The 26,886-nt window shown below is 40.0% G+C and overlaps 1 protein-coding gene across 1 annotated transcript in view; it reads right to left on the bottom strand.

Annotated features, from left to right (window-relative positions):
• The window catches only part of LOC109412946 (uncharacterized), a 72,707-nt gene extending 50,647 nt beyond the window's left edge, over window positions 1-22,060 (bottom strand). The window contains exon 1 of the mRNA XM_062845603.1: window positions 20,845-22,060. Within this exon, the coding sequence (XP_062701587.1) occupies window positions 20,845-20,883 (39 nt within the window). The 5' untranslated portion in view covers window positions 20,884-22,060. The remainder of the gene's footprint in view (window positions 1-20,844) is intronic.
• Window positions 22,061-26,886: the final 4,826 nt, after the last annotated feature.

Genomic DNA, 26,886 nt, shown 5'->3' with positions numbered 1-26,886 from the left:
TCCGAATCACAGAAACGACTGGTACGACAGCGAATGTGAACAGTTGAAAAACGAGAAGAATGCAGCATGGGCGAGAGTGCTGCAACACCGTACGAGAGCGAATGAGGCACGTTACAAACAGGCACGGAAAAGGCAGAACTCAGTCTTCCGGATGAAGAAGCGCCAGCAGGAACAACGAGATCGCGAAGCGATGGAAGAGCTGTACCGCGCTAAGGACACACGAAAGTTCTACGAGAAGCTGAACCGCTCGCGCAGAGGCTTTGTGTCGCAAGCCGACATGTGCCGAGATAATCACGGGAATATTCTCACGGGCGAGCGTGGGGTGGTCAAGAGGTGGTGACTTCCGGCCCCTGACTTCCAAGAGATTGAAGAGGAGGTTGGCCGGTTTAAAAACAACAAAGCCGCTGGAGCAGATCTACTACCAAGCGAGCTTCTAAAATACGATGGAGAAGCACTGGTGAGAGCACTACACTGGATCATTACCAAGATTTGGGAGGAGGATACCCGAGGAATAGATGGAAGGTATCGTGTATCCCATCTACAAAAAGGGCGACAAGTTGGATTGCGGCAACTACCGCGCATCACCGCTGCCTACAAGGTACTCTCTCAAATATCATGCCGCCGTCTATCACCGGTTGCAAGAGAGTTCGTGGGGCGATAACAGGCTGGATTCATGGGTGAACGCGCCACAATGGACTAGATGTTCGTTGCGAACCAGAACCAGAAATGCCGCGAATACAACGTGCCCACACATCACTTGTTCATCGATTTTATATCGGCGTATGATACAATCGATCGGTTCTGGTTCATTCGGCCGAAAGCCATTTGGCCGAATGTCGTTTGGCCGAACGCCATGTGGCCGAATGCCATTTGGTCGAAAGCCGTTTGACCGAAAAATGAATGATGAACTTAAAAGATCATGCCGCTTTTTTTTTGTTTTTATTAATGTGTATTTTAACTAAAAGCAAATTCTACACTTATCATGCCGCTGTTCCCCGCATCAGTATAACTCGAAAGAACAGCCTATGATTCAAAGAAGGGATAATCTTTGATAAAATTTTGTCAGTTTCAATGTCAACTAATCCCTCAATGTCAAAACTAGAAAGAATAGTCTATGATTGAAAGAAGGAAATATTTCTTATGATCATATTAGTAGTTAGAATGTCAAAAAAATCCTATGAATTCTTTCGATCATGATTCATCCAAACGACATTCGGCCAAACGACTATTCGGCCAGATGGCATTCGGCCAAATGGCATTCGGCCAAACGGCATTCGGCCAAATGGCCGGGCACCCAATCGATCGGCTATGGCAGATTATTCACGAATCCGGATTCCCGGATAAACTGATACGGTTGATCAAGGCTACGATGGATCGAGTGATGTGCGTAGTTTGAGTATCAAGGACACTCTCGAGTCCCTTCGAATCTCGCAGAGGGCAATGGCAAGGTAATGGTCTTTGGTACTTGCTGTTCAACATTGCTTTAGAGGGTGTAATTAGGAGAGTGGGGATAAACACGAGTGGAACGATTTTCACGAAGTCCGTTCAGCTGCTTGGTTTCGCTGATGATGTTGATATTAAAAAGTGGATCCAGACGAATCGGATTAGTCATTAATGTGTCGAGGACAAAGTACATGATGGCAAAGGGCTCCAGTGAGGAATCACCGCGCCCGTCACCCTGAATTTATATAGAGGCGGTTGAAGAATTCGTGTACTTGGGCTCACTGGTGATCGCCGGCAACGACACCAGCAGAGAAATTCAGAGGCGCATTGTGGCAGGAAATCATGCTTACTTTGGACTCCGCAGAACTCTACGATCGAATAAAGTTCTCCGTAACATGAAGTTAACTATCTACAAAACGCTGATTAGACCGGTCGTCCTCTATGGACACGAAACATGAACCCCACGTGCAGAGGACCAACGCGCCCTTGGAGTTTTCGAACGGAAGGTGTTGCGTACCATTTACGGCCTAGTGCAGATGGAATACGGGACTTGAAGAAGGCGAATGAACCACGAGCTTCATCAGCTGCTGAGAGAACCAACCATCGTCCATACCGCGAAAATCGGGAGGCTACGGTGGGCGGGTCACGTCATCAGGATGTCGGATAGCAACCCGACTAAAATGGTTCTCGAGAGCCATCCGACCGGTACAAGAAGACGTGGAGCGCAGCGAGCTAGGTGGGTCGACCAAGTGGAGGACGGTCTGCGGACCCTACGCAGAGTGCGGAACTGGAGACAAACAGCCATGGACCGAGTGGAATGGAGACGGCTACTATGTACAGCAGAGGCCACCCCGGCCTTAGCCTGATCGGTGAGGTAAGTAACGAGTGATGGGTCAAATTTTAAATCCAAACAAATACAAAAACTAAAACTACATCTGGATGCTCGCCCAAAGGCTGTTTTAACTTTTGGAAGAATAAATGCATTTAAAGGTTTCCTACACCCGTAGTCAATAAATCTTCTTATGGAACTTTTTTGCTGAAAATCTCGTCACCCGTTGCATAGGCTTCACTCAATCTGATAGTAGGTAGTTGCTAATCCACGAACTTGATTCAATCGTTTAATCCGTTCCATGGTGTATTCTAATGAACCAGACCAGTAATTCCATCTAAGCCCCAGCACTACCGCTGGTCAACACTTGATCACGTGATCGTGAATAACAATATCAAGACCCCGTCTGATCCAGTTTCTTGTTATGCACCAGCCCCACACATATAAGGCAGGTTGGTAGGTAGGTACTCACTCTTGATCCTGCATCGTAGCTTCAGGCGTGGCTCCCCGGCTCGAAGAGAAACAATATTTTTGATTGATTTCCGCTTATCAAAAGCAAATGATGAAGTGTGTCCTAGACCATAGCGGCCGGTTAGAACAGAACAGTGCAGTGCTGGGTCCTGGTGGTGTAGTCCCACGCCTCGCGCGAGTCATTGCGGTTCGGCTGGCAACTAAACAACTAAAAGCTGAACCGTGACCAGTTTTGCTGGCATCGATAAGTAGGTACTTACACCCGCGTTAGTTTGGATCGAGATCGGCATATGAGAAGCCGTCCATCCACAGTGTATACTACCGTGAATCAGGGTAATACAGCTCAGTTAACCCTACGCTAAGCGCAACACGATGGCGTGGTGCACGTTCAGCGAGCCTCTCTGGGTCATATTAATTCCAACACCCTAGTAGGATGGGAAGAATGGGAATTACATGAATTACATTTTGTAATTTGTAATTTATTATTCAACGTCAACCTGTCAGTTACATAACTTTTAACCAAGTCAAAGACTATTTACAAAACGTTCTAAGAAATTATTGAAATTAGTACAAAATACAACGAGTTTTGATTATCGAGGGTCAACTTAAAAATAGTGAATCCCGATTCACTATTTTTAAGTTGTAGTTTAACAGGAAGTAATTGCAATAAATTTGAAGCATTGGGAATTGACATTTTCGTAGAATAAAAAAACAACGATCAATGACGCTGAATTCTACGGTAGAACCAGACTCGTTCTTTTAGAAGTGGGATTTCACTTCTGAAGTAGACAATGTATTATTATTTAGATTCTGACTACGTCACTGATGTTGATGTTGGTACTTCCAATAATGACCATAAGATCCGTACGATAGTAGACAAATCATTGAGGAGTGCTCGAAATGATCGTACGCGATGGGTGTTGGTTATATGTTTGTTTTGGGGGTGTTGTTCTACAGATGGGCGTAACGATTGTTTTTATACCCCATTATTCAGCGATCGGAGATTAGAGGTTGGCCAAATTTGGATGACTACGATAGATATCTATAGGGCCCTAGCGAGCAGGTTCCCGCAGGCTGATTCTCGACATCAATCGTGTGTGGTTAGCCTTTCTAGATTCAAGGCGTTGTAGCAGCAATGGATTGGTCAGTGTTGATCCAGCTCCCATGCTAGTGATAGAGCAAAGTAAGCCGCTTTAATGGCAGGTAGCGACTGGGTAGAACAATTCCCAACTTGCTGGAGTAAAAGGAAAATCGAATCAAGGTCGCGCCTTAATTAGAGCTCTCCGATCGCAAACGCCTCTGTTATTATTGGCACCAGACGTGATGACTCGAGTTCAGTGCAAAAGCTACATCCATTGCAAAAAAAGATTCAAAGCAAGTCAGCTTGATTCAATGGGGTCAAACCTGTAGTAATTGGAACATATGTCGCTAATGTTAAGAATTTGGAATGGAATTCCACCATCAGCACAACCAAAAAAAAACAACAAGAGGTGACTCCTAAATAGGACGACACCCTTGACAAAAACAGTAATGTTATTTGTATGTACCGTAATCAACTTGCCTTGATATAAGAATATACAAACGAATAGTGCAATGCAATAATTTAGTTTAGAGACATAATGATCAACAGCGTTCGGTATTCTCGCGAAAATTGGCTCGCCATAAATTTACGTTAAGGGGGCATCTATAAATGACGTAGCTTTTTATAAGCGATTTTTAATACCCCCTCCCCCTCGTAGCATTTCGTCACAAATTCAGATACCCCCCCCCTCTATAAATGACGTAGCTTGTTAAACAACATTTTTGAGAATTTTTGCCTTTTTAATACCTCCAGCACTTCCATCTGGGATTTCTCCAAGAATTTCCTTTAGATTTCTATTTGATAATTCCTCCTTCTTGTGTTCCTTCAGAGGTCCCTCCAAGAGTTCCTTCCGGAGTTCCTTCTTAGATTTCTCCAGGAGTTTTTTTTTCTTAGATTTTACTAAAAGTTTATCCTTGGTTTCCTTCAGGAGTTCTTTCAAGCTTTTCTTCTCTTTTCCACCAGCAGTTTCTTCGGACATCTCTTCAGGGATTTTAACCGGATTTTCTTTTGAGATTCCATCAGTAACTTCTTTCTGGGTTTCCTGAATAAGTTCCTTTAGCGAGTCCTCCACGAATTCCTTCTTGGTTTCCTTCAGGAATTCACTCCGATATTCATTCTGAGATCTCTGCAGTAAACCCTAACAGCATTCTTTCAAAACCCTCCCAGGAGTTGTTTATAGGATTCCTTCAGATTTTTTTTCGGATTCCTTCAGGAATTCCTTCCTGGATTCTTCTGGGATTCCTCGAGGACTTCCTTCTAGGATTTATCCAAGATTTTTCCCGGGACGACTCCGGGAACTTTTTCCGGCTTGGGCAAGGATGCCATATCTACAGATTTACCTGTAACATACAGATTTTTGAGCATCCGTACAGATTTTGTTTTATGTGAAATACAGATTTTTGAGCTAGAGGAGCTATGTTATTTTTGTATGGGATCCAGTTTTTTCACCCAAATTTTGTATGGGATACAGATTTTTGGAAATTGCGATACAGATTCTTCTAAAAATCATCTGGCATCCCTGGGCTTGGGATTCCTCCCATAGATCTTTCTGGAATTCCTCAATGATTTTCTTTCTTAGATTTCACCAGGAATTATATCCAGATAATCTTCTGAGATTCCCCAAAAGTTATTTTCGATATTCCTTCAGAAATTCCTTCCGGGATTCTTTCAAAAAATTCTTCCGTGTTTTCTTCAAAAATTGAACCAGGAGTTCCTCCCGAGAATCTACAAATATCTCCCGCTGAGATTCTCATTCTTCTAGGAGTTTATGCAAGATTTTTCCAAAAGTTCCATCTAGAATTCCTCCAGGATCTCCTCACGGAATTTCTTTTGAATTTTCTCTTCCTGGTTTCCTCCTTGTTTCCTTTCAAGATTCCTTCAGGAGTTCCTTCTGAAATTTTTCTGGAAGTTCCTTCAGAGATTCCTTCTGAGTTTTCTCCTGATCCTTTTGGAACAAAAGCAGTTTTTTTTCTGTGATTCCCAGTATTCTTGAGGAAGTGTTATCCGTCTGTTGGGAAAACCTATAAAGAACGCCATGAGAAATTCCTTACAAAGCTACTAGGGGAGTTCCTTAAAAAAGTGCTGGAAGAATTCTTCTAGAAAGTCCTGTAGAAATTATATTAGGAACTCCTGGAATAGTGCCATAATGCCAACAAAGTATTGGTCATGAGAAGCATTTGAGCGAAATTATTTTTTGTCTGCATACACAATACATTATACTTTACATAGGATTTCAAAACCATTTTCTCAGATACAGTTGTTTCGTCCGATAGCTGCATGTCTTATGAAATGAAGCCGATATTTTTATCCATGATTTGTTATTATATTAATGTGAATGGAAAAAAAAAATATTCATGCATTTTTATTTTGATTTACTGGATAATGATACTAGTAATAGCTAGTAATAACTTTATTGGTAATATATTTTTTTCAATCGGCTTTGTAGAAAGCTACGTAGCATAACATAAACCCCTACCCCCCTATTGTCATACTTCATAACAAAATCACAAACACCCCCCCCTCCACCCCCCTCAAAAGCAACGTCAGTTATGGACGTCCCCTAATCTGCTTTGAAAATATTTTTGGGAGAATTTGTTCAAGTTAAATCGATTTTCAGTTATCATTTAATGTTGCTCTCGGAAAAAAAGAATGGAAGCTTAAACTGCAAAATAACGAAAATAAACTATTCCCGGCGTGAGAATAGTGTATGTAAGGGCATATGTGGTCATAAACCTCAATTTATGCTGGTTTGAAAGTCTCTTTAATAAAGACAAATCAAAGAATCAATTTATGCTGATTTTGAGTGTGTATTAGGTCTCGGATAGTAGCTTATTCACTTTCTTAAGAGACTTCAACTTTTGGCCCGCGTGACCACATTTCTTATTCAAATACATAATTGAAAAAAGTGTTACCTTTTAAGTGCCGGAAAATTGTAGGAGACAAAACGCCTTTTGGGGTGAGGTAAAACGCCCTCTGACATTATCCGGTATTTCGCAACAAAATGCTTAGGAGCTCCATCGAACACTTCTTAGCAGTCAGCAAATGAAGGAGTAGGAGGCGGCTGGTATTTTTTCCATATAACCAGCGCAATGTCTAATTTATGTGCGAAGAATGCTCTTGGAATTCTTCCAAAGGTTATCATCAACATTTTTCCAGGGATTTCTTGCGGAATCCCTATGAATCTTCGTGTACTTTCACCAAGGTTTCCTTCCGAGATTCCTCCATAAACTTCTCGAATAATTTTTCTAGGAACTTCGGCCGTAATACGTACAGGAATTTCTTCCGAATTATTCCTCCGATTCTTCCCGCATTTTTCCAGATTTTTTTTTCATAACTCTTCCAGGTTCCATAAATTTTCCAGGAAAACCTCTGGGAATTATTCAAGGATTGTTCCTGAATTCTTCCAGGTAATTGCTCCAAAATTCTCAATGGAACTTCTGGTGTTCTACTTGCGGGCTCTCTTGGAATTCCTGTATGGATGCCTACTCGATTATCACGAAGGATTCACAAGAGAATCTTTCTAAGATTTTTCCCATTTTTTTCCATTGATTCTTTTCGGATTTATTCGTGAGATTTCTCTCTAATTTTTTCCCGGAATTCGTCATGTAATTTCTCGTGTAGTAAATCCATGGACTTATTTTAGAATCCCTAAAAGCATTCCAGGCATTCTTCCATGAATTTTTTTCGGTATTCTTTCTAGTATTCTACCTGCTATTTTTTCCGGAATTTGCACAGAGATTCCGAAATAAACCCATCCAGAGAATTCTTTCAGAAGTCTTTCTCGAATTATAAAAGGATTTCTCCAGGAATTCGTCTAATATTCCTTTGAGAATCCCTTTAGGAATTCCTACTGACATTTTTTCCAGAAAAATATCGCTGACTTCTTTCAGGGATTCTTTGCGGAAATCTTCCTGGTATTTTTCATGAATCCCTACCTGCATTCCTCTCGATGTTACATGTACGAGGAATTTAACATTCCATGGCACACGTTGCAACGTCCACAATTACCTCCAAGCACATGTCATGTACGAGTTATGGCAAAGCAAGTTATTTTTTAAATCTCTTTATTTGCTACCTCCATACGCCTAAAAACTTATCAGGGCCGAAACAAAACTATTTACATTTTTGTTAGGCGTATTGGTATCACAGCCCTGTGTGCTATTGTGACATTTCTTTAACACAAATTTGAAATTACACAACTTTGCGGCTTTTGGCCGTTATGTTCCGAGTTGCTTTGTAATTGACAAAGAAGTACTTTCTACGGTTTCGGAACATTTCAAGATTTACAAAATGTCACGAAGTTCAGGACTTCCAAGGTCTACAGAATCTACCGCAATCACCATGCAATCTATGTTTGCAGTAATTGTCCTTCAATATCCATCCTCCAGAACTTAACAATAAGCCTTTTTTCGGTTGTCGAATATAGTGAAGTTTGCAACGATCATAGATAATTAATACAGTCGACTCTCCACATGTCGATGTTCTACATCTCGATATCTCTCCCTATCTCGATGGTTTGGTCGGTCCCTTCAATCTGCATATATTTTACCTTTCTACATGTCGATATCTCCTTATCTCAATATCTCTCTATCTCGATGAGATCTCGTTCGTTTTTGTTCGAGATTTTCTCTCCATATGTCGATATTCCCGTTTTTACAGGTTGCTAGATCTCGTTTCTTAGGTGCAAAACATTCTGTGAAGGTAAAGTGACATCTGTTTGTTGACGGTTTTTCCTAGTTACGGACGATTTTTCAATCTAGTGTGCATTACAAAATTGTTCTTGAGATCGATATCTCCCTATCTCGATGGTCCCTTCAATATCGAGATGTAGAGAGTCAACTGTACATAGATTTCCCACTTGTCCATCAGTGCTTGTATTCAGTCGGAAACAACGATGACTGCGCCATCTATTAGTCAACGGGTGAACTAAATGTCATGCAGTTTAATAAGGGGTGCGCATTTTTCATCTTAGTTACCCTGCGCATAACCATTTTTTGCGGGCGCATTCACGATTGCCATGGGCTGCCATGGGTAACTAGGATAATAATTGTTATTTACATTACAAATTGATTGTTGTCGTTCTTCTGGATTTTTTTTTTCAATTTTCAAATTCGGCGCGAGGATGTTTTGGGAAAATTTAATCAAACTAGACCAAAGGATAATGATGAGCGACGAATTGCAACCTCAGATCAATGAGTTTGCTGGTGGCGGTGAGAATCGATTCAGCTCATTGGGCATTGGACCCGTGACAGCGGCAAGGATTCAACCGAAGTGCTAAGGTTCTTGCTTTCGATTTTGTCACCCACAAGGACAAGATGGCACGAGGAGTCGCGGCCGCAAGATAGGCCCTCGATCGTTAGACAGACGTGACAATAAATGCGACAGTGTCATTGTTCGGTGTACCGCCGGGCCACGTTATTTAGTTCCGGTGTTCGAGTATTGAAGTGACGCTTCCCCTGATGACATCAATGAAATAACTCTGGCAAGCTGTCCCCGGGTCTAGTGACAACGGAACAACAACCAACCATTTTGGCCCCATATCAACTGTGCAAAATTTCAGCTCGATCGGAGAAACTATATTTTAGCGCCAGCCGTTTTAAGTTTTCATACGATTTACTATGGGGAAAATCACCTTTTCAAAGAAAAATCGCCACAGGATGCCCCTTAAACCCTAAAAATAAATCGATGAATGATTTCTGTTGGAAATATTACGAGGAACAAACCCTCCGAAGACCGCAAAGTGATCTAAGGCATGTGGAAAAAGTTATTGATTGAAAACCGAATGTCATGCCAACGCTGTTTAACATGTAAGGAATAACAATAAATAATAAAATCTCGTTATTTTATCGATCGGGTAAGGCTTAATAACTTTTTCCACGAACATCGCATCGGTTTGCTGTCTTCGAAGGTCTGATTCCTAGTGAAGTTTTCTACAGAAATCATTCATCGACTTATTTTTAAGGATCTAGGGATGGCTCCTAGCGATTTTTCTTTGCAGGAGTAAACTTTCCCCATAGTAAATCGTATGGAAAACTACGAATGGCTGGCGCTAAAATATAGTTTTTCCGATCCATCTGAAATTTTGCACAGTTGATATGGGACCGAAGTGGAACTCAAAAAGTATACAGGAGCTTGAGTTTTTCCATTTCTTGTATTTTCCCATATAAATCGTGTACCAGGCTAATGGTGGTGCGTTGATTGAATAGCGACTGTAGTAGGCTCTGTAAAATATGAAAGTTTCAAACTCCAGCATATTGTGCAAACCTTACAATGCCCAACAACCGTAACTTGAACTTCTGCCGGATAAGCCGCAAGCGAAGATTAGTTGTCGATTGTGACAGATTTCGTAGACCCTGAAAGCCCTGAGCTTCAGTATATTTTGTAAACCTCACGATGTCTGATAATCCTAAAAAGACTTCTCGTTAGATTGCGGAGAACCATGGTTATTGATGAACAATAACTGTGAACATAAATGCAATGGCGATTGGGATGATTCTAAAAAACTTGTGCGATAAATAAAAATGATCAAATATCTCGAGCGTAGAACGGCATTTCGGTAGATGCTATGGGGTTTGAATGTTCTGAGCTTAAGGACATTTTTCAAACCTCACAATGTTTGACAACCGTAAAAGAACTTCTTATTGCATTTCGAAGCAACACGGATAACAACAAAGATAAGCAGCAAGCGTAGATTCAATGGAGGTAACAGTAGATTTTGCAGATCTTAGTCTACATCCAGGACATTTTCAAACCATATAGTGTCCGACAGCCATCAAAAAAAGGCTTCTTCTTGCATTCCGGAACACCCTAAACAACAGCAGAGGTAAGCAGCAAGCGTGAATTGAATGCGATTGAGGTAAATTCTGTAGAACATAAAAGTTCAGAACTTGTTGACTTGAATGAGATGAATGGTGATTGAGGTAGATACTTTAATCATTCATGTCCTGAACACTAGAAAATTTGGCATACCTTACAATGTCGTACAACCTGAAAAAGATTTTCTCGTAGCACTACGGAGTACCATGGATAAAAATAATCGTAAACCACCTGAACAGATTCAATGGCGATTTTGGTAGACTTCTCCGACATTATCGACGTCAGGACCTATCGTGGCGCCAACATCGACTCCGACCACTATCTGGTGATCGTCAAACTGCGCTCAAAACTCTCCGTCTTCAACAATGTACGGTACCGGCGACCGCCACGGTACAACCTAGAAAGACTGAAGCAATCGGATGTCGCCTCAGCATACGCGCAGAATCTCGAGGCCGCGTTGCCAGACGAGGCCGAGCTCGATGAGGCCCCTTTAGAGGACTGCTGGAGTACACACACTTAATTTCGATTACCGAGTTCGGCAATTTTTTGACGAGATTAAAACTGCTGAGCACCGAACTCGTTCAGCAAAAATGCAATGTTTACCTTTTCCATACGATTTTGACAGTTGTTTTACTGAACCTCAGTAAAATCGATTACCGAAACTACTGAGATCGTACTGCTGTTATAATCTCGTCAAAAAGTACCGAACAGGCAATTCAGAAATAAGTGTGCAGTGAAAGCAGCTATCAACGATGCAGCAGAGAGCACCATCGGGTACGTGGAACGGAATCGACGGAACGAATGGTTCGACGAAGAGTGCAGAATGGTTTTGGAGGAGAAGAACGCAGCGAGGGCGGTAATGCTGCAGCAAGGGACTCGACAGAACGTGGAACGTTACAAACAGAAGCGGAAACAGCAGATCCGTCTCTATCGGTAGCAAAAGCGCCGCCTGGAAGGAGCGGAGTGTGAAGAAATGGAACTGCTGTGCCGTTCCCAAGAAACACGGAAGTTCTATCACAAGCTCAACGCATCCCGCAACGGCTTCGTGCCGCGAGCCGAAATATGCAGGGATAAAGACGGAGGCCTCTTGACGGACGGACGTGAAGTGATCGAAAGGTGGAAGCAGCACTTCGATCAGCACCTGAACGGGGTGGAGAACGTAGGCACGGGAGCCCACGGCAACGGAAGAAACGACGACGCCAGTGAAGCAGGCCCAGAAATGTTGGGCACTTGTCTGCATCGGCTGATAGTCAGGATCTGCGAAACCGAACAGCTACCGAAGGAGTGGAAGGAAGGGGTAATCTGCCCCATTCACAAGAAAGGCGACCATTTGGAATGTGAGAACTTCAGGGCGATCACCATTTTAAATGCTGCCTGCAAAGTGCTATCCCAGATCATCTTCCGTCGTCTTTCACCTATAACGAATGAGTTCGTGGGAAGTTATCAAGCTGGCTTCATCGATGGCCGGTCGACAACGGACCAGATCTTTACCGTACGGCAAATCCTCCAGAAATGCCGTGAATACCAGGTCGCAACGCATTACCTGTTCATCGACTGCAAAGCGGCATACGACAGTATCGACCGCGCAGAGCTATGGAGAATCATGGACGTAAACGGCTTTCCTGGGAAGCTGACTAGACTGATTAAAGCAACGATGGACGGTGTGCAAAACTGCATAAGGGTTTCGGGTGAACTATCCAGTTCATTCGAATCTCGCTGGGGACTGCGACAAGGTGACGGACTCTCATGCCTACTCTTCAACATCGCTCTGGAAGGTGTGATGCGACGAGCCGGGCTCAACAGCCGGGAAACGATTTTCACAAAATCCGGTCAATTTGTGTGCTTTGCGGATGACATGGACATTATCGCTAAAACATTTGGAACGGTGGCAGAGCTGTACACCCGCCTGAAACGCGAAGCAGCAAAGGTCGAACTGGTGGTGAATGCCTCAAAAACAAAGTATATACTGATAGGCGGAACCGAACACGACCGGATCCGTCTGGGTAGTAATGTTACGATAGACGGGGATACTTTCGAGGTGGTGGAGGAATTCGTCTACCTCGGATCTTTACTGACGGCTGGCAACAACGTGAGCCGTGAAATTAGGAGGCGCATCATCAGCGGAAGTCGGGCCTACTACGGGCTCCAGAAGAAGCTGCGGTCGAAAAAGATTGATCCACGCACCAAATGCACCATGTACAAAACGCTATTAAGACGTGATCCTCTACAGGCACGAGACATGGACCATGCTCGAGGAGGACCTACAAGCACTCGGAGTTTTCGAGCGACGCGTGCTAAGAACGATCTTTGGCGGTGTGCAGGAGAACGATGTGTGGCGGAGAAGGATGAACCACGAGCTCGCTGCACTTTACGGCGAACCCAGCATCCAGAAGGTTGCCAAGGTCGGATGTATACGGTGGGCAGGGCATGTTGCAAGAATGCCAGATAACAACCCTGCAAAGCTGGTGTTTGTAACAGATCCGGTTGGCACAAGAAGGCGTGGAGTGCAGTGAGCACGATGGGCGGACCAGGTGGAGCGTGACTTGGCGAGCATTGGGCGCGACCGAGGATGGAGAGCGGCAGCCACAAACCGAGAATTGTGGCGTACTATTGTTGATTATGTCTTGCCTTAATGATGTTGAACAAATAATTGTATGTATGTTTGGTAGATTTTGTAGAACTAGAAAGTCCTGAACAATATGAGGACTATAGCTGCAAACCTAAATTGAATGGCGATTGAGGTAGATTTTGTAGAACTTGAAAGTTTAGCAGTTCAGGACACTTAGCAAACATATAATATGCGACAACCGTTAGGTTGGGAAGCATCATGGATATCAGAAAACAATAATTCAGTAACACATTTTGAAAACGACGTATAATCAATGCTACACCATTGATTATACGTCGTTTTCAAAATTTGTTACTGAATTGCAGATATAGATTTGATGGCGATTGAGGAAAACTCTGCAGAACTTGAAAGTCCAGAACTCCAGGACATTTTGCATTGTACAGCCTCAGAAAGATTTTCTCGTAACATTTCGGAGTGCCATGCATAACACTGACCGAAAACCGCTAACGTATATTGCATAGTGATTGCGGTAGATTCTGTAGACCTTGAAAGCCCTGAACTTCAGGACACTTTGCATTCCTTACAATATCGTACAACCTCAGAAAGATTTTCCTGTAACATTCCGGAGGATCATAGATAACAATGACCGATAACCACTAACGTATATTGCATAGTGATTGCGGTAGATTTTGTAGACCTTGGAAGTCCTGAACTCTAGGACAATTTGCGTACTTTACAATGTTGTAGAACCTCAGAAAAATTGTCTCATAACATTTTGGAGTATCATGGATAACAATGACCGATTATCACCAACGTAGTTGACATGGTGATTGCGGTAGGTTTTGTAGACCTTGAAAGTCCTGAACTTCAGGACATTTTGCAAACCCTGAAATGTTCCGAAACCGTAGAAAGTATTTCTCGGTCAACTAGGAACATAACGGTCAAATGCCGCAAAGTTATATTGAATTGGAGTGCGGCAGATCCTGTTGACCATATAAATCGTAACTCCAGGTTAGTTTGGATATCCTAGAATATCCAAACAAATCGTAAACAGCAGCCCGCTTATGTCTTGCGACTCTTAGAGTATTCTGCATAATTGTCCCATGATTTAATTGCATTGTTTACATTCAAGCGCTTACAGAGCCTTAAGTTTCACAACGTATTGAAAGCCTTGGGGTGATCTAGGTTTATTGGACTTGATCACCAATGTAAATCGGACATTAAAGAGCTCCGTAACCTACTCTTCAATGACAAAAGTAATGTATTTTAACAATTTCACGGAACATTTCCGAAAAAAACGAAAAAAGCCACCAGGGGGGGGAGGGTGCAGAGGGATGTCCATCAATACATTTTATAGTACAACTATTCCCCTTAATGTGAACAAAATTTCAGCTTAAAAACTTGAAAACCCACTGAGATCTCAATTTTTGAAAAATTTAATTCCACTTCAAACTAGTTGAACAGTTTGTGGATGACAAGTTAGGAATAAGGTGTTACACCGTTAACACTTAAACTACCGAGGGGGTAAAAACTCCCGCGAACTACCAAGGGTCCAAAAAAAGTCGGAAGTCCAACTTTGACAAGGCATTTCTCGGCCGTTTTTCAGCTGATTTCAAAACTTTTTTTTGCGATGAAACCGGACAGGTTTCAAGATCATCGTCCATTTTAAAAAATATAAAATAGATGCGTCTACCCAAAGTTATTAAGCAAAAGGCACTTCCTAGTTTTTTTGAGAGCGCATTTTTTGCGCACATTGACCAATAAAACAAAATTTAAAGCGATGACATATGGTTTTTTCGACTCTAAATTATGCGTACAGCTAGAGTGAACATGTTTATGCAAAACTATTTATTATTCAGTACACTGATAATTTACCTTACTCAAAAAACTGCTAAAATACCCTATTTTCCACATAAAATAAGCAATAAATCAAAATTCAAAGCGATGACATATAGTTTTTTTGGTCTTAAATTGTTCGTAGGATTGTACTCGACATTTTTGATGAACAATGAAAATGTTCTAATTACACTCTTATTTTGTTTTACCCGGAAAACTGCGAAAATTCCATACTTTTTACACAAAGTAGTCAACAAAACTAAATTTAAAACGATAACATGTAGTTTTTTAGCCTTGAAATGTTCGTAGCAGATTGGGAGACATACTTGAAGAGTAATAGTGATGTTTTCATTACACTCAAATTTTTATTCACTCAAAAATCAACGAAAGTACCGCATTTTTCACGCAAATTGCTTAACAAAAATAATGGCTTACAATGCAAAGTAGATTTTTACCTTTAAATTATTCGTGAAAGCGTACTGGACGTTCTTGATGAGTAATAGTGACGTTTTCATGACACACTTAATTTATTTTACTCGAAAAGCTATAAAAATATTATAATTTTTATACAAAACAGTCAATAAAACAAAATTTAAAGCCATAACATGTAGTTGTATGGCCTTAAATTTTCCGTTACAATGTACTGAACCTGTTTTTGATAAAATGTCGATGTTTACATTACACTAATATTTTGTTTTAAAAAAAAATGTACGAAAATACCACAAAAAAGCGAATAAGCCATAATTTAAAGCAATGATATGTAGTTTTTCAACTTTGAATATATTGTAGTAGTTTAGTGGATTCATTTGAACAACCTTAGTGATGTTTTTATTACACTCATATTTTATATCACTCAAAATACTAGGAAAATACCACATTTTGCACACAAAGTAGTCATCAAATAAAAATTGGAGTCAATGCATTATAGTTTTTTTGCTATGAAATTTTTTGTAAAAAAGTACTTGACTTGTTTGATAAACAATAGTGATCTTTCAATTACACTCGTTGTTTTCTAAATTTGTTTATAAAAAATCAAAAACAACTCAAATAAAAAGAACTTACTATACGCAGCACATAGTCACATGTTGATGTGCCGTAAAAAAAAATATTTTTCACAGATAATTATTTCTGATAGCTAAAAGCACTGAGATTTTCACTCAGGTGAAGTACTGACTCAATTTGTTATTTATACTTTTACTAGTTTATTTGTGGACGCAGTAGCGCCTGTGGCAAGTGTTTTTTTTTCAATATAAACGGTTCATGTCTTATTCACGCTTGTAGATTTTAAATTAGAAAAGCATTACATTTTTCAATGTTTTTAATAGTTTTTTATTCAGTGAATTCAATGCAGCTTATATTTACATTTTTTTTATCAATTTTTTTTTTAATTTTTCATTTTTTTCATCAAATGCTGTGTCTGGTTGTCTTAGGTTGTCACTGTTGCATCTGATAGTAAAAGAAATTAAAGCGTCAAATTAAAAAATAAATAAAACAAAATTTTCAACGTCTGTTGTCTGTGATTTTTTTCGTCAAATGCTGTGTCTGGTTGTCTAAGGTTGTCATTGGTTTTGGTTCCTGCATCTGATAGTAAAAACGAATTAAAGTGTCAAATTAAAAAAAATAAAACAAAATTTCCAACATCTGTTGTCTGTGATTTTTTTCATCGAATGCTGTGTCTGGTTGTCTTAGGTTGTCACTGGTTTTGTTTTTTGCATCTGATAGTAAAAGAAATTAAAGTGTCAAATTAAAAAAAAAATAAAACAAAATTTCCAACGTCTGTTGTCTGTGACTTTTTCATCAATTGCTGTATCTGGTTGTCTAAGGTTGTCATTGGTTTTGGTTTTCGCATCTGATAGTAAAAATGAAATAAAGTATCAAATTTAAAAAAAATCAAAATTTTCAACGTCTGTTGTCTGTGATTTTTTTCATCAATTGCTGTGTCTGGTTGTCTAAGGTTGTCACTGGTTTTGTTCTCTGCATCTTATAGTGAAAAAAAATTCAAGTGTCAAATATTTTATTTTTATTTTATTTTATTTTATTTTTAGAAACACTTCTAAAAAGTACAGTACCGGACGCATTGACCGATTTTCATACAAAATGCTTAAGTTTGGAACTCTGTATTTCAGTTTCTAGAGCACAAATTCCGAGAGTAATCTTAGGTGAAACCTAAAAAAAAACTCTCGCAAGAACATTTATAAAATATCCCGGATGTAACTTCTGTAGAAATCCGGGGAGAAACTCCAGAAAAAAAATCATTGATATTTCTTAAAGATTCGGGAGAAATCCTAAAAGCAATTCCTTCAGAAAACTCGTGAAAAACACCTTAAAAATCCGGGAGAAGCCTCAGTTGAAATCCAAGCAATAGTTTCTGTAAAAACCTTAGAAATCCCGGAAAAATCTCATGGAGAAGAACCAAGATAAATACCAGAAGAAATCGCGGAAAACCTTCAAGAGAAATTCAGAAAACCTTAGAGAAACTCAAAGAAAAATTCTACGACAACATCTGATGTATATTCCCGGAGAAAAGAGAACAAATTCCACGAAAATTTGTTTGGGCAAAACGCAGGAGGAAAAATCCAACGAGAGACTCAGAGAGTAAATATGGGAAAACCTCTGGAAGAAAATCTATGGGATTCTTGTAAAAACCTTCAGGAGACAATATTTGGATTGCAGAAATCCTGCAATATTCTCCAGGAATTTTTCCGGAAAGAACTGTTTGAATCTAGGGTAAAAACGTCGATAGGAATCTCCGAGAGGAATTTGAAAAGGAATCCCAAGGAACAGGAATAAAAGAAGGCTGAAAATCTCTAATAAAGACACATAACCTAACCTTAGCTTTAGAAACCAATTAAGTTCGTAACTTTTATTCATTTTCACGGGATTTCCGTTTAGTTTTTGGTGATTGATACTGCATGTTCAGGAGACGCATAAATAAAAAAATCCCTGGTGAATTTTCGTTTTGCCTTGTATTTTTTTTTCAGGTAGTAGATAACCTAAAACTAGTACAAAAAAGCCAGTAATAGAAATCTGCATGTGTTTGTTTTGAATTTTGTGTTATTGGCTATTTTGTGTGGAAAATATGGCACATTCGTGATTTTTTAGTAAAACGAAACGTGGATGTGATGTGAATATCAAAATGTTATCAAATACATGTCTAGTACATTCCAACGGAAAATTTTAAGACTAACAACTACATGTCATTGCTTTTAATTTTGTTTTATTGCCCATTTTGTAAGAAAATTATGGTATTTTAAAAACTTGTTTGGTAAAATGAAATAAGAGTGTCATTTCACGAAAAAATTCAAGTCAAAAAACCAGAATGCATTGCCTTATAGTAGTTTGTTGACTACTTTGTGTGAAAAATGTGGTATTTTTCTAGTATTCCGAGTGAAATAAAATATGAGTGTAATAAAAAATTCACTAGGATTGTTCAAATAAATCCACTAAACTACTACGATAAATTCAAAGCTGAATAACTACATATCATTACTTTAAATTTTGGCTTATTCGTTTTTTTTTTGTGGTATTTTCGTGCTTTTTTATATAAAATAAAATATGAGTGTAATGTAAACATCATCACTTTATCAAAAACAGGTTCAGTACATTGTAACGGAAAATTGAAGGGCATACAACTACATGTTATGGCTTTAAATTTTGTTTTATTGACTGTTTTGTATGAAAACTATGGTATTTTTGTAGCTATTCGAGTAAAATAAATTAAGTGTGTCATGAAAACATCACTATTACTCATCAAGAACGTCCAGTACGCTTTCACGAGTAATTTAAAGGTAAAATACTACATTGCATTGTAAGCCATCGTTTTTGTTAAGCAATTTGCGAAAAAAATTTGGTACTTTCGTTGATTTTTGAGTGAATAAAAATTTGAGTGTAATGAAAACATCACTATTATTCTTCAAGTATGTCTCCCAATCTGCTACGAACATTTCAAGGCTAAAAAACTACATGTTATCGATTTAAATTAAGTTTTGTTGACTACTTTGTGTAAAATGTATGGAATTTTCTTAGTTTTCCGGGTTAAACAAAATAAGAGTGTAATTAGAACATTTTCATTGTTCATCAAAAATGTCAAGTACAATCCTACGAACAATTTAAGACCAAAAAAACTATATGTCATCGCTTTGAATTTTGATTTATTGCTTATTTTATGTGGAAAATAGGGTATTTTAGCAGTTTTTTGAGTAAGGTAAATTATCAGTGTACTGAAAAATAAATAATTTTGCATAAACATGTTCACTCCAGCTGTACGCATGATTTAGAGTCGAAAAAACCATATGTCATCGCTTTAAATTTTGTTTTATTGGTCAATGTGCGCAAAAAATGCGCTCTCATAAAAACTAGGAAGTGCCTTTTGCTTAATAACTTTGGGTAGACGCATCTATTTTATATTTTTTAAAATGGACAATGATCTTGAAACCTGTCCGGTTCCATCGCAAAAAAAAGTTTTTAAATCGGTTGAAAAACGGCCGAGAAATGCCTTGTCAAAGTTGGACTTCCGACTTTTTTTGGACCCTTGGTAGTTTAGGAGTTAATGCTTCTAAATTAGAATTTAGAATTAGAAGTTGTAATGCAAATCAAATGTAAGGTACACCGGGGCAAGTTGAAACGGGTGGGGAAAGATGAAACGCGAAGTTTTGAAATAGTTTTCAATACAATTTGGAAATTTTTCTTTCGCCAAAAGATTGTTTGAATCAAAAACAATGTGTCATGGCATTCAAGCTGTTTACCATCATTAAATAACATCATGTTAACCCGCTGTTTCATCTTGCCCCACCCGTTTCAACTTGCCCCGGTGTACCTTACCTGTCATTTGTCTGCGCGAAAATATATTCTGTTGTATCAGGCCCGTGCACAGAAGTAGCACCAAGGGAGGGGTTTTACCCAATTTCGGCAAAAGGCCCCTCCCCTTTGTTCACGGGCTTGCGTTGTATTATTCCGCGTGGACGAAGGTCAGAGGGACATACTATATCTGCTGTTAATCTTACTCATGGAAAAAAAAAAAAGAATTTAATTTGACCGCTCCACTTCGGCAACTGGAAACTTTCCATAAGGTTTTACGGGGCGTCATCAGAATCATCAATCATTGCTCTCAAACTTTGAAGATGCAAATCTCGAATTCTACTGCATCAAATGGGCTGAAAATTTGATCGTTTGTATACTTACATGTGATGTACAATCGACTAAGTTTTCAGTTAGATCATTCCACTGGAAGTGAAGATTTGCATCATCAAAGTTGCAAGGGTAATGATGATAAAAGATACGAAAGATAGCTGAATTAACATGGTTTCCCGTATTACCTTAAATGAAAAGCGTCACTAATAAAATGATAAATGTAATGCGACTGCGACATAGCTTAATCTCAATTTGAACAGAATAGGACAAATATCGTACACCGCAAGCTTTGATCCTTGCAGGTAACTTCGAATCAGTAAACATTGCATCACTGTTGAGAAGCCATCATCAAAAAATTTTGATTGTAAGATGATATTATAAACAAAAAAATCGCGCATTCCATGTCGTTTGTTTTGTATCTCCTCTATCCTAATAGAAACCCATTTTTAATCAAATGGAATATACACTGATGCTGATAGTTAATAGATTTTTACAAATGTAAGAAAGGAATAGTATTAAACTGAGTAGCAGGCTTAATTTTCCATTGCCAAAAAATATAAATTGCATTACATCCTTTCAAACAATAATTATTCCCACTAGTGTAGGCCCACTTCATAGCCCTATCATGGCGACGGCAAAATAAAAGAGATAAATATTCGCTATACTCACCATCAGGAAGCAAACAAACAAATTTACAATTTGTTCCATCCTACTGGAATGTGCAGTGAATTTGTTTACGTCAGCCACAAAATGAATAATTTTCGCCTTCGAACTCCGTGTTTCTGCTCCACAGCTCGCTCTCTGAAGCACGCCTTCGCACTCGATGATGACCGTCAGCACAAGCTATTTTGCTTTTTGCAATCGAATCACTGCATGTTTCCTTCCGGCGGGCTCTCGATGTTTTCCGCAGCACTGGAGTTTACTTTTCCGTTTCTTCTTCTTATACTTCCCTCTGGCACGAAGTATCGAAAAGAAACATTACAAAGAAGCCTAACGTTACACCTAGAGTCCTGTAGTGGGTCGTTTCGTTACTGGAGTCCTAGTGCACAATCATCGTCCTTTGCTGAAGTACTTTCACTCAATGCTGCATTCCAGAGGAGCTTAAGCATAAACCACATTGTTTACCGGCGGCGGTCTCTTGTTCGGCGTTCAGTTGCGTAAATTGGTCCATTGTGGACAATTATTGGTTCACTTTGTTTAGCAAAACGGTGCTTCCGGTAGCGGACCCAAATAGGCAAAATCAATATACGTGACCTTCTATGCGCTTTCTTCTCCGCAAAACCACCCAACGAAGCTTCACAAGTCTCATTAATTTCTGTTTGAGCAAATATTTTCCGGTTGACTAAGTCCTACTTCGAGGCGGTAACTAGTTCAAGATCTTCACAGTCTGCACTCTCACTCTACCCCTTTTCAGCCACACAAGGTCACTCAACCACCTTCTCTTGGAACTGTGGGTAAGACACCTCCCTTCTATTCTTAATTCACGAGTTCCTGGGAATGCGCAAGTGCGGCTGGTGGTCTCTGATGGTCGAAGCAGGGCACCGCCAATCGATCGTGACGCACCGTATCCGAATTCCGTCCCCAGTCCCAGTCACCACGTAATGAGGAGAGCAAAGCACGCGCACGGTTCGGAAATACAATGCTAGGACCCGAAGCATCTATTCTACAACACGGACGGCTGTGCACTGACAAATGCTATGTGAAGCAGAAATTAAATTGGCATGATATACATATTTTTCTACTATACTCTTCGCGTCGTTGTTGGTTGCTCTGAGGACTCGGGCGGCGCGTACATGCTCAACTTCTCGCCCGCGCGTGCGCTGGGATCGGACCGAGCCGATGGAGAGAATGGGCCTCGCTTAGAATGGTTTGTCTGTGAGAACAAAACTTTACATGAGAGTGTCCAGTAGACGGTTCTGTACTTAGAATGCCGCTTCAGGAGCAAGCTTGGGTAGGTTGTTCCCATGTCTAATAAAATCTTAATTGACTGCGTCAGTAGGCTTCCACTGTCAATTTGATACACTAAGGGTTGGGATGTCAACTCAGAATAAATCGCAATAAGAAAATTTGATTTAGTTTTTGAAGTAAATTGTAAGAAAAGAACACATAAAATTAACTCAGAAATTAAAAGGGGTTTTTGATTTCAATCATGCACATGTTGTGATTTTTTAGATGATTAAGACCAAAATTGAAAACAAAAATACAAACAAAACAGGTTATCCATATTGCGTGGTATATTTCAATAAAAATTACCCATTTTCTCTTGCAACAAACTTTATAACATAGCTGAAGGCAAAAACCAGGACTCGGAACAATTCATATAAAACTTCATCTCTGCGGTAATTAAATAGGATAAAAGCTTTTTTCATACAAACATACAAACATACAAACATACAAACATACAAACATACAAACATACAAACATACAAACATACAAACATACAAACATACAAACATACAAACATACAAACATACAAACATACAAACATACAAACATACAAACATACAAACATACAAACATACAAACATACAAACATACAAACATACAAACATACAAACATACAAACATACAAACATACAAACATACAAACATACAAACATACAAACATACAAACATACAAACATACAAACATACAAACATACAAACATACAAACATACAAACATACAAACATACAAACATACAAACATACAAACATACAAACATACAAACATACAAACATACAAACATACAAACATACAAACATACAAACATACAAACATACAAACATACAAACATACAAACATACAAACATACAAACATACAAACATACAAACATACAAACATACAAACATACAAACATACAAACATACAAACATACAAACATACAAACATACAAACATACAAACATACAAACATACAAACATACAAACATACAAACATACAAACATACAAACATACAAACATACAAACATACAAACATACAAACATACAAACATACAAACATACAAACATACAAACATACAAACATACAAACATACAAACATACAAACATACAAACATACAAACATACAAACATACAAACATACAAACATACAAACATACAAACATACAAACATACAAACATACAAACATACAAACATACAAACATACAAACATACAAACATACAAACATACAAACATACAAACATACAAACATACAAACATACAAACATACAAACATACAAACATACAAACATACAAACATACAAACATACAAACATACAAACATACAAACATACAAACATACAAACATACAAACATACAAACATACAAACATACAAACATACAAACATACAAACATACAAACATACAAACATACAAACATACAAACATACAAACATACAAACATACAAACATACAAACATACAAACATACAAACATACAAACATACAAACATACAAACATACAAACATACAAACATACAAACATACAAACATACAAACATACAAACATACAAACATACAAACATACAAACATACAAACATACAAACATACAAACAAACAAACATACAAACATACAAACATACAAACATACAAACATACAAACATACAAACATACAAACATACAAACATACAAACATACAAACATACTCCCAGAAGTTACGTTCAAAATTTGAGCAAAATCAATTAGGCCTAAGGGGGCGCTCAAAACGCTTGAAGTTTGTATGGGAAAACTTGGCCAAATGTATGCAGAAATTTAAAGTTTTCGAATTTTGCCGCTAGGTGGCGCTGTAAGCGTTCAATAATCAAACTTTTTGGTATTATTGTAAATGACTATATGCCAAACAACTTTGTCGAAGACCGTAAAGTGATCCAACGTCTGTGAAAAAAGTTATACCCTTGGTAAAGTGAGGATAAACTATATTGTTATTTTTCTAATACATGCAAAGGAATAATATCAATAATGAAATCTCAATACTGTGCCTTACTTTGCCTAGGGTATAACTTTTTGCACAGCCGTCGGATCACTTCGCAGTCTTCGACAAAGTTCTTTGGCATATAGACACCTACAACAATACCAAAGGGTTTATTTATTAAATGCTTACAGCGCCACCTAGCGGCAAAATTCGAAAACTTTAAATTTCTGCATACATTTGGCCAAGTTTTCCTATACAAACTTCAAGCGTTTTGAGCGCCCCCTTAGGCTAAACCGATTTTGCTCAAATTTTGAACATAGCTTCTGGGAGTCGAAAACAACTGATTCAGGAGGTAAGACTTGGCATTTTTCGAAATTTTTGTTTGTCACGTAAGTGTGGGCCACCCTAATGTACATACAAGAGGGTTAAGGCCATTGTTAGGCCCTCAGCAACCACAGAGTAGGGCGAACCAAGGGGAGGACCCCCATTGACGAAAGTCGAGCGGAAGAGCGAAAAGAAAAATCCACTAATCGAGCAGATTAGGGACGCTAAACCAAGAAGGCGTAGAAGAGCAGGTGCAAAGCGCGTCAAGGAAAACAAGGGCGCCGCATACAAAATTCTGACGGATGTGGTCCTTGGCGAAGGAGTCGAGGTGAGGGCTATTAGGGTTCAATCGCATATTACGTAACGAAAATTTACCAATTTTAGACCCTTTCCCTCCCCCACGTAAAAAGTTTTGTATGGGGAATTTAGATTTTTTGTATGGAGCGTACCACAGCGGTAGATCCCCTCCCTCCATTCTGAGCTATTCGTAATATGCGAACAAACCCTTACAGCAAAGGCGACTTTGACGGTGAAAAACCTAGACGAGGTCACCGAAACGGAAGAACTCGTCACGGCACTGCGGCAACATTGCGGGGTGCAGGTAGCCACAGCAAGCCGTTCGGCTATGGAAGGGGCCGGCGGAGACACGGGCGGCCTTGGTACAGCTACCCGCGGCGAACGTAAATAAGTCCGTTAAAGTAGGGAAGATCAAGGTGGGCTCAGTATGCCATCTGACCTTTCATGAGCCACCTGAGGTTCGTCAGGTGTCTGGAACCAGGACACATGTCATGGGGCTGCAAAGGCCCTGACAAGATCAAACTGTGTAGGAGATGCGGCGCCGAAGACCATAAGGCACCTAACGGGTGGTCCAAGGGGCCCGGCCTTTAAGAAAGCCGCAGTGAACAAATCACAGTGCAGGTAACACAGCTAAATCTGAACCACTGTGACGCAGCCCAGCAACTGCTGTATCAGGTGATTTCTGGATAAGGAACGGGTATCGCCGTCATAGCGGACCAATACCGAGTACCTGCCAATAATGGCAATTGGGTCTCGGATGGGTCCACAAAAATGGCGGTGATATGGATGACGTAAATACCCCGTCCAGGAGTTGGTATGTACTATGCTACCGGGGATTTTTGGCTCTCAGTCTCTGTGCTATCATAAACGGATATTGGCTCAACACCTGGTTGAACCAATATCCGTTCATGATAGCACAGAGACTGAATGCCGGAAATCCCCACTAGCATAATATCAATCACAGCCGATCCGCATAACAAGTTGGTGTGTACTATCTATGAGTGCTTCGTGGTCGCCAAAGTAAACAAGATCTTCTTTAGTACCTGTTATGTACCTCCGCGGTGGTCGATTGAGCAGTTCACGCAGTTGCTGGACTGTATGACGACCATGCTGGGGCGACCATGAAGGCGAAGGCCGCGGCTAATAGCGAGCGGGTGACTTTAATGCCTGCGCCATGGAATGGAGAAGCCGTTTTACGAGTCAGCGGGGTTAGATCCTGCTAGAGACACTGGCCATACAAGATATCGACGTGGCAAATGTCGGTACTACGAGAACCTTTAGTCGGAACGGAGCGGAGTCATTTTTTGACGTCACTTTTTGTAGTCGTGGCCTAACAAGTAGTTCGAACTAGAGAGTAGAAGATAATTACGGTGTAGCTGCTACACTCACAGCGATCACCTGGTGGTTCGCTATAGCGTCGACTACAACAACAGCAGGCAGCGGATAGAGGAAGAGGTGGCTAGGCCAAGGCCCTCGCAGATGAAAGACATCATATTTCAACAAAGGGGTATTTAGGGAGGCGCTCCGCCGTGACCAAAACCTTCTTGGTTTGGACAGCGACGAGCTGTTAGCGAAGCTATCGCGTGCGTGCGATGCGACCATGCCTAGGTGAGTCCACCCTAGTAATGGGAGACCACTGTGGTGGACTAATGCGATTGCGGACCTGCGCCGCGTCTGTCTACGAGTTAGGTGGCGGATGCAGCGAGCACCATCAGAGGAAGAGCGAAACGAACGGCGGGTGCAAAAGCCGCGCTGAAGACCGAGATAAGAACAAGTAAAAAGGGCTGCTTTGAGGGTCTCTGTCAGAGTTCCAATGCGAACCCGTGGAGTGACGCCTACAGGATCGTGATGGCCAAGACGAGAGGTGTAATGGCCCTAACAGAGCAATCTCCAGAGATGTTGGAGATCATGATCCTTGTCCATGACCTCCTTTCATAAGACAGTCAGGGACTGGGGCTGGTGATGAGGATAGAGTCACCGATGTGAAACTTGCGGCGATAGCAAAGTCCCTTAGCTTAGGTAAGGCCCCAAGTCCAGATAGAGTTTCGAACCAGGCCTTAAAAGTAGCTACTGCAGAGGCTCCTCTGCTATGCAGAAATGCCTGGACGAGGGAGTTTTCCCTGAAGTTTGGAAAATGCAGGTTTTATAGCCAAAAGCGGGGAAACCACCCGGAGACCCGTCAGCATATGTACCAATATGCTTGATCGACACGG

This window comes from Aedes albopictus, chromosome 1 (genome assembly GCF_035046485.1).
Source record: "Aedes albopictus strain Foshan chromosome 1, AalbF5, whole genome shotgun sequence".
Classification (NCBI taxonomy): domain Eukaryota; kingdom Metazoa; phylum Arthropoda; class Insecta; order Diptera; family Culicidae; genus Aedes; species Aedes albopictus.
Note: the sequence above shows the minus strand (reverse complement) of the source record. Positions and strands in the feature narration are given on the sequence as shown.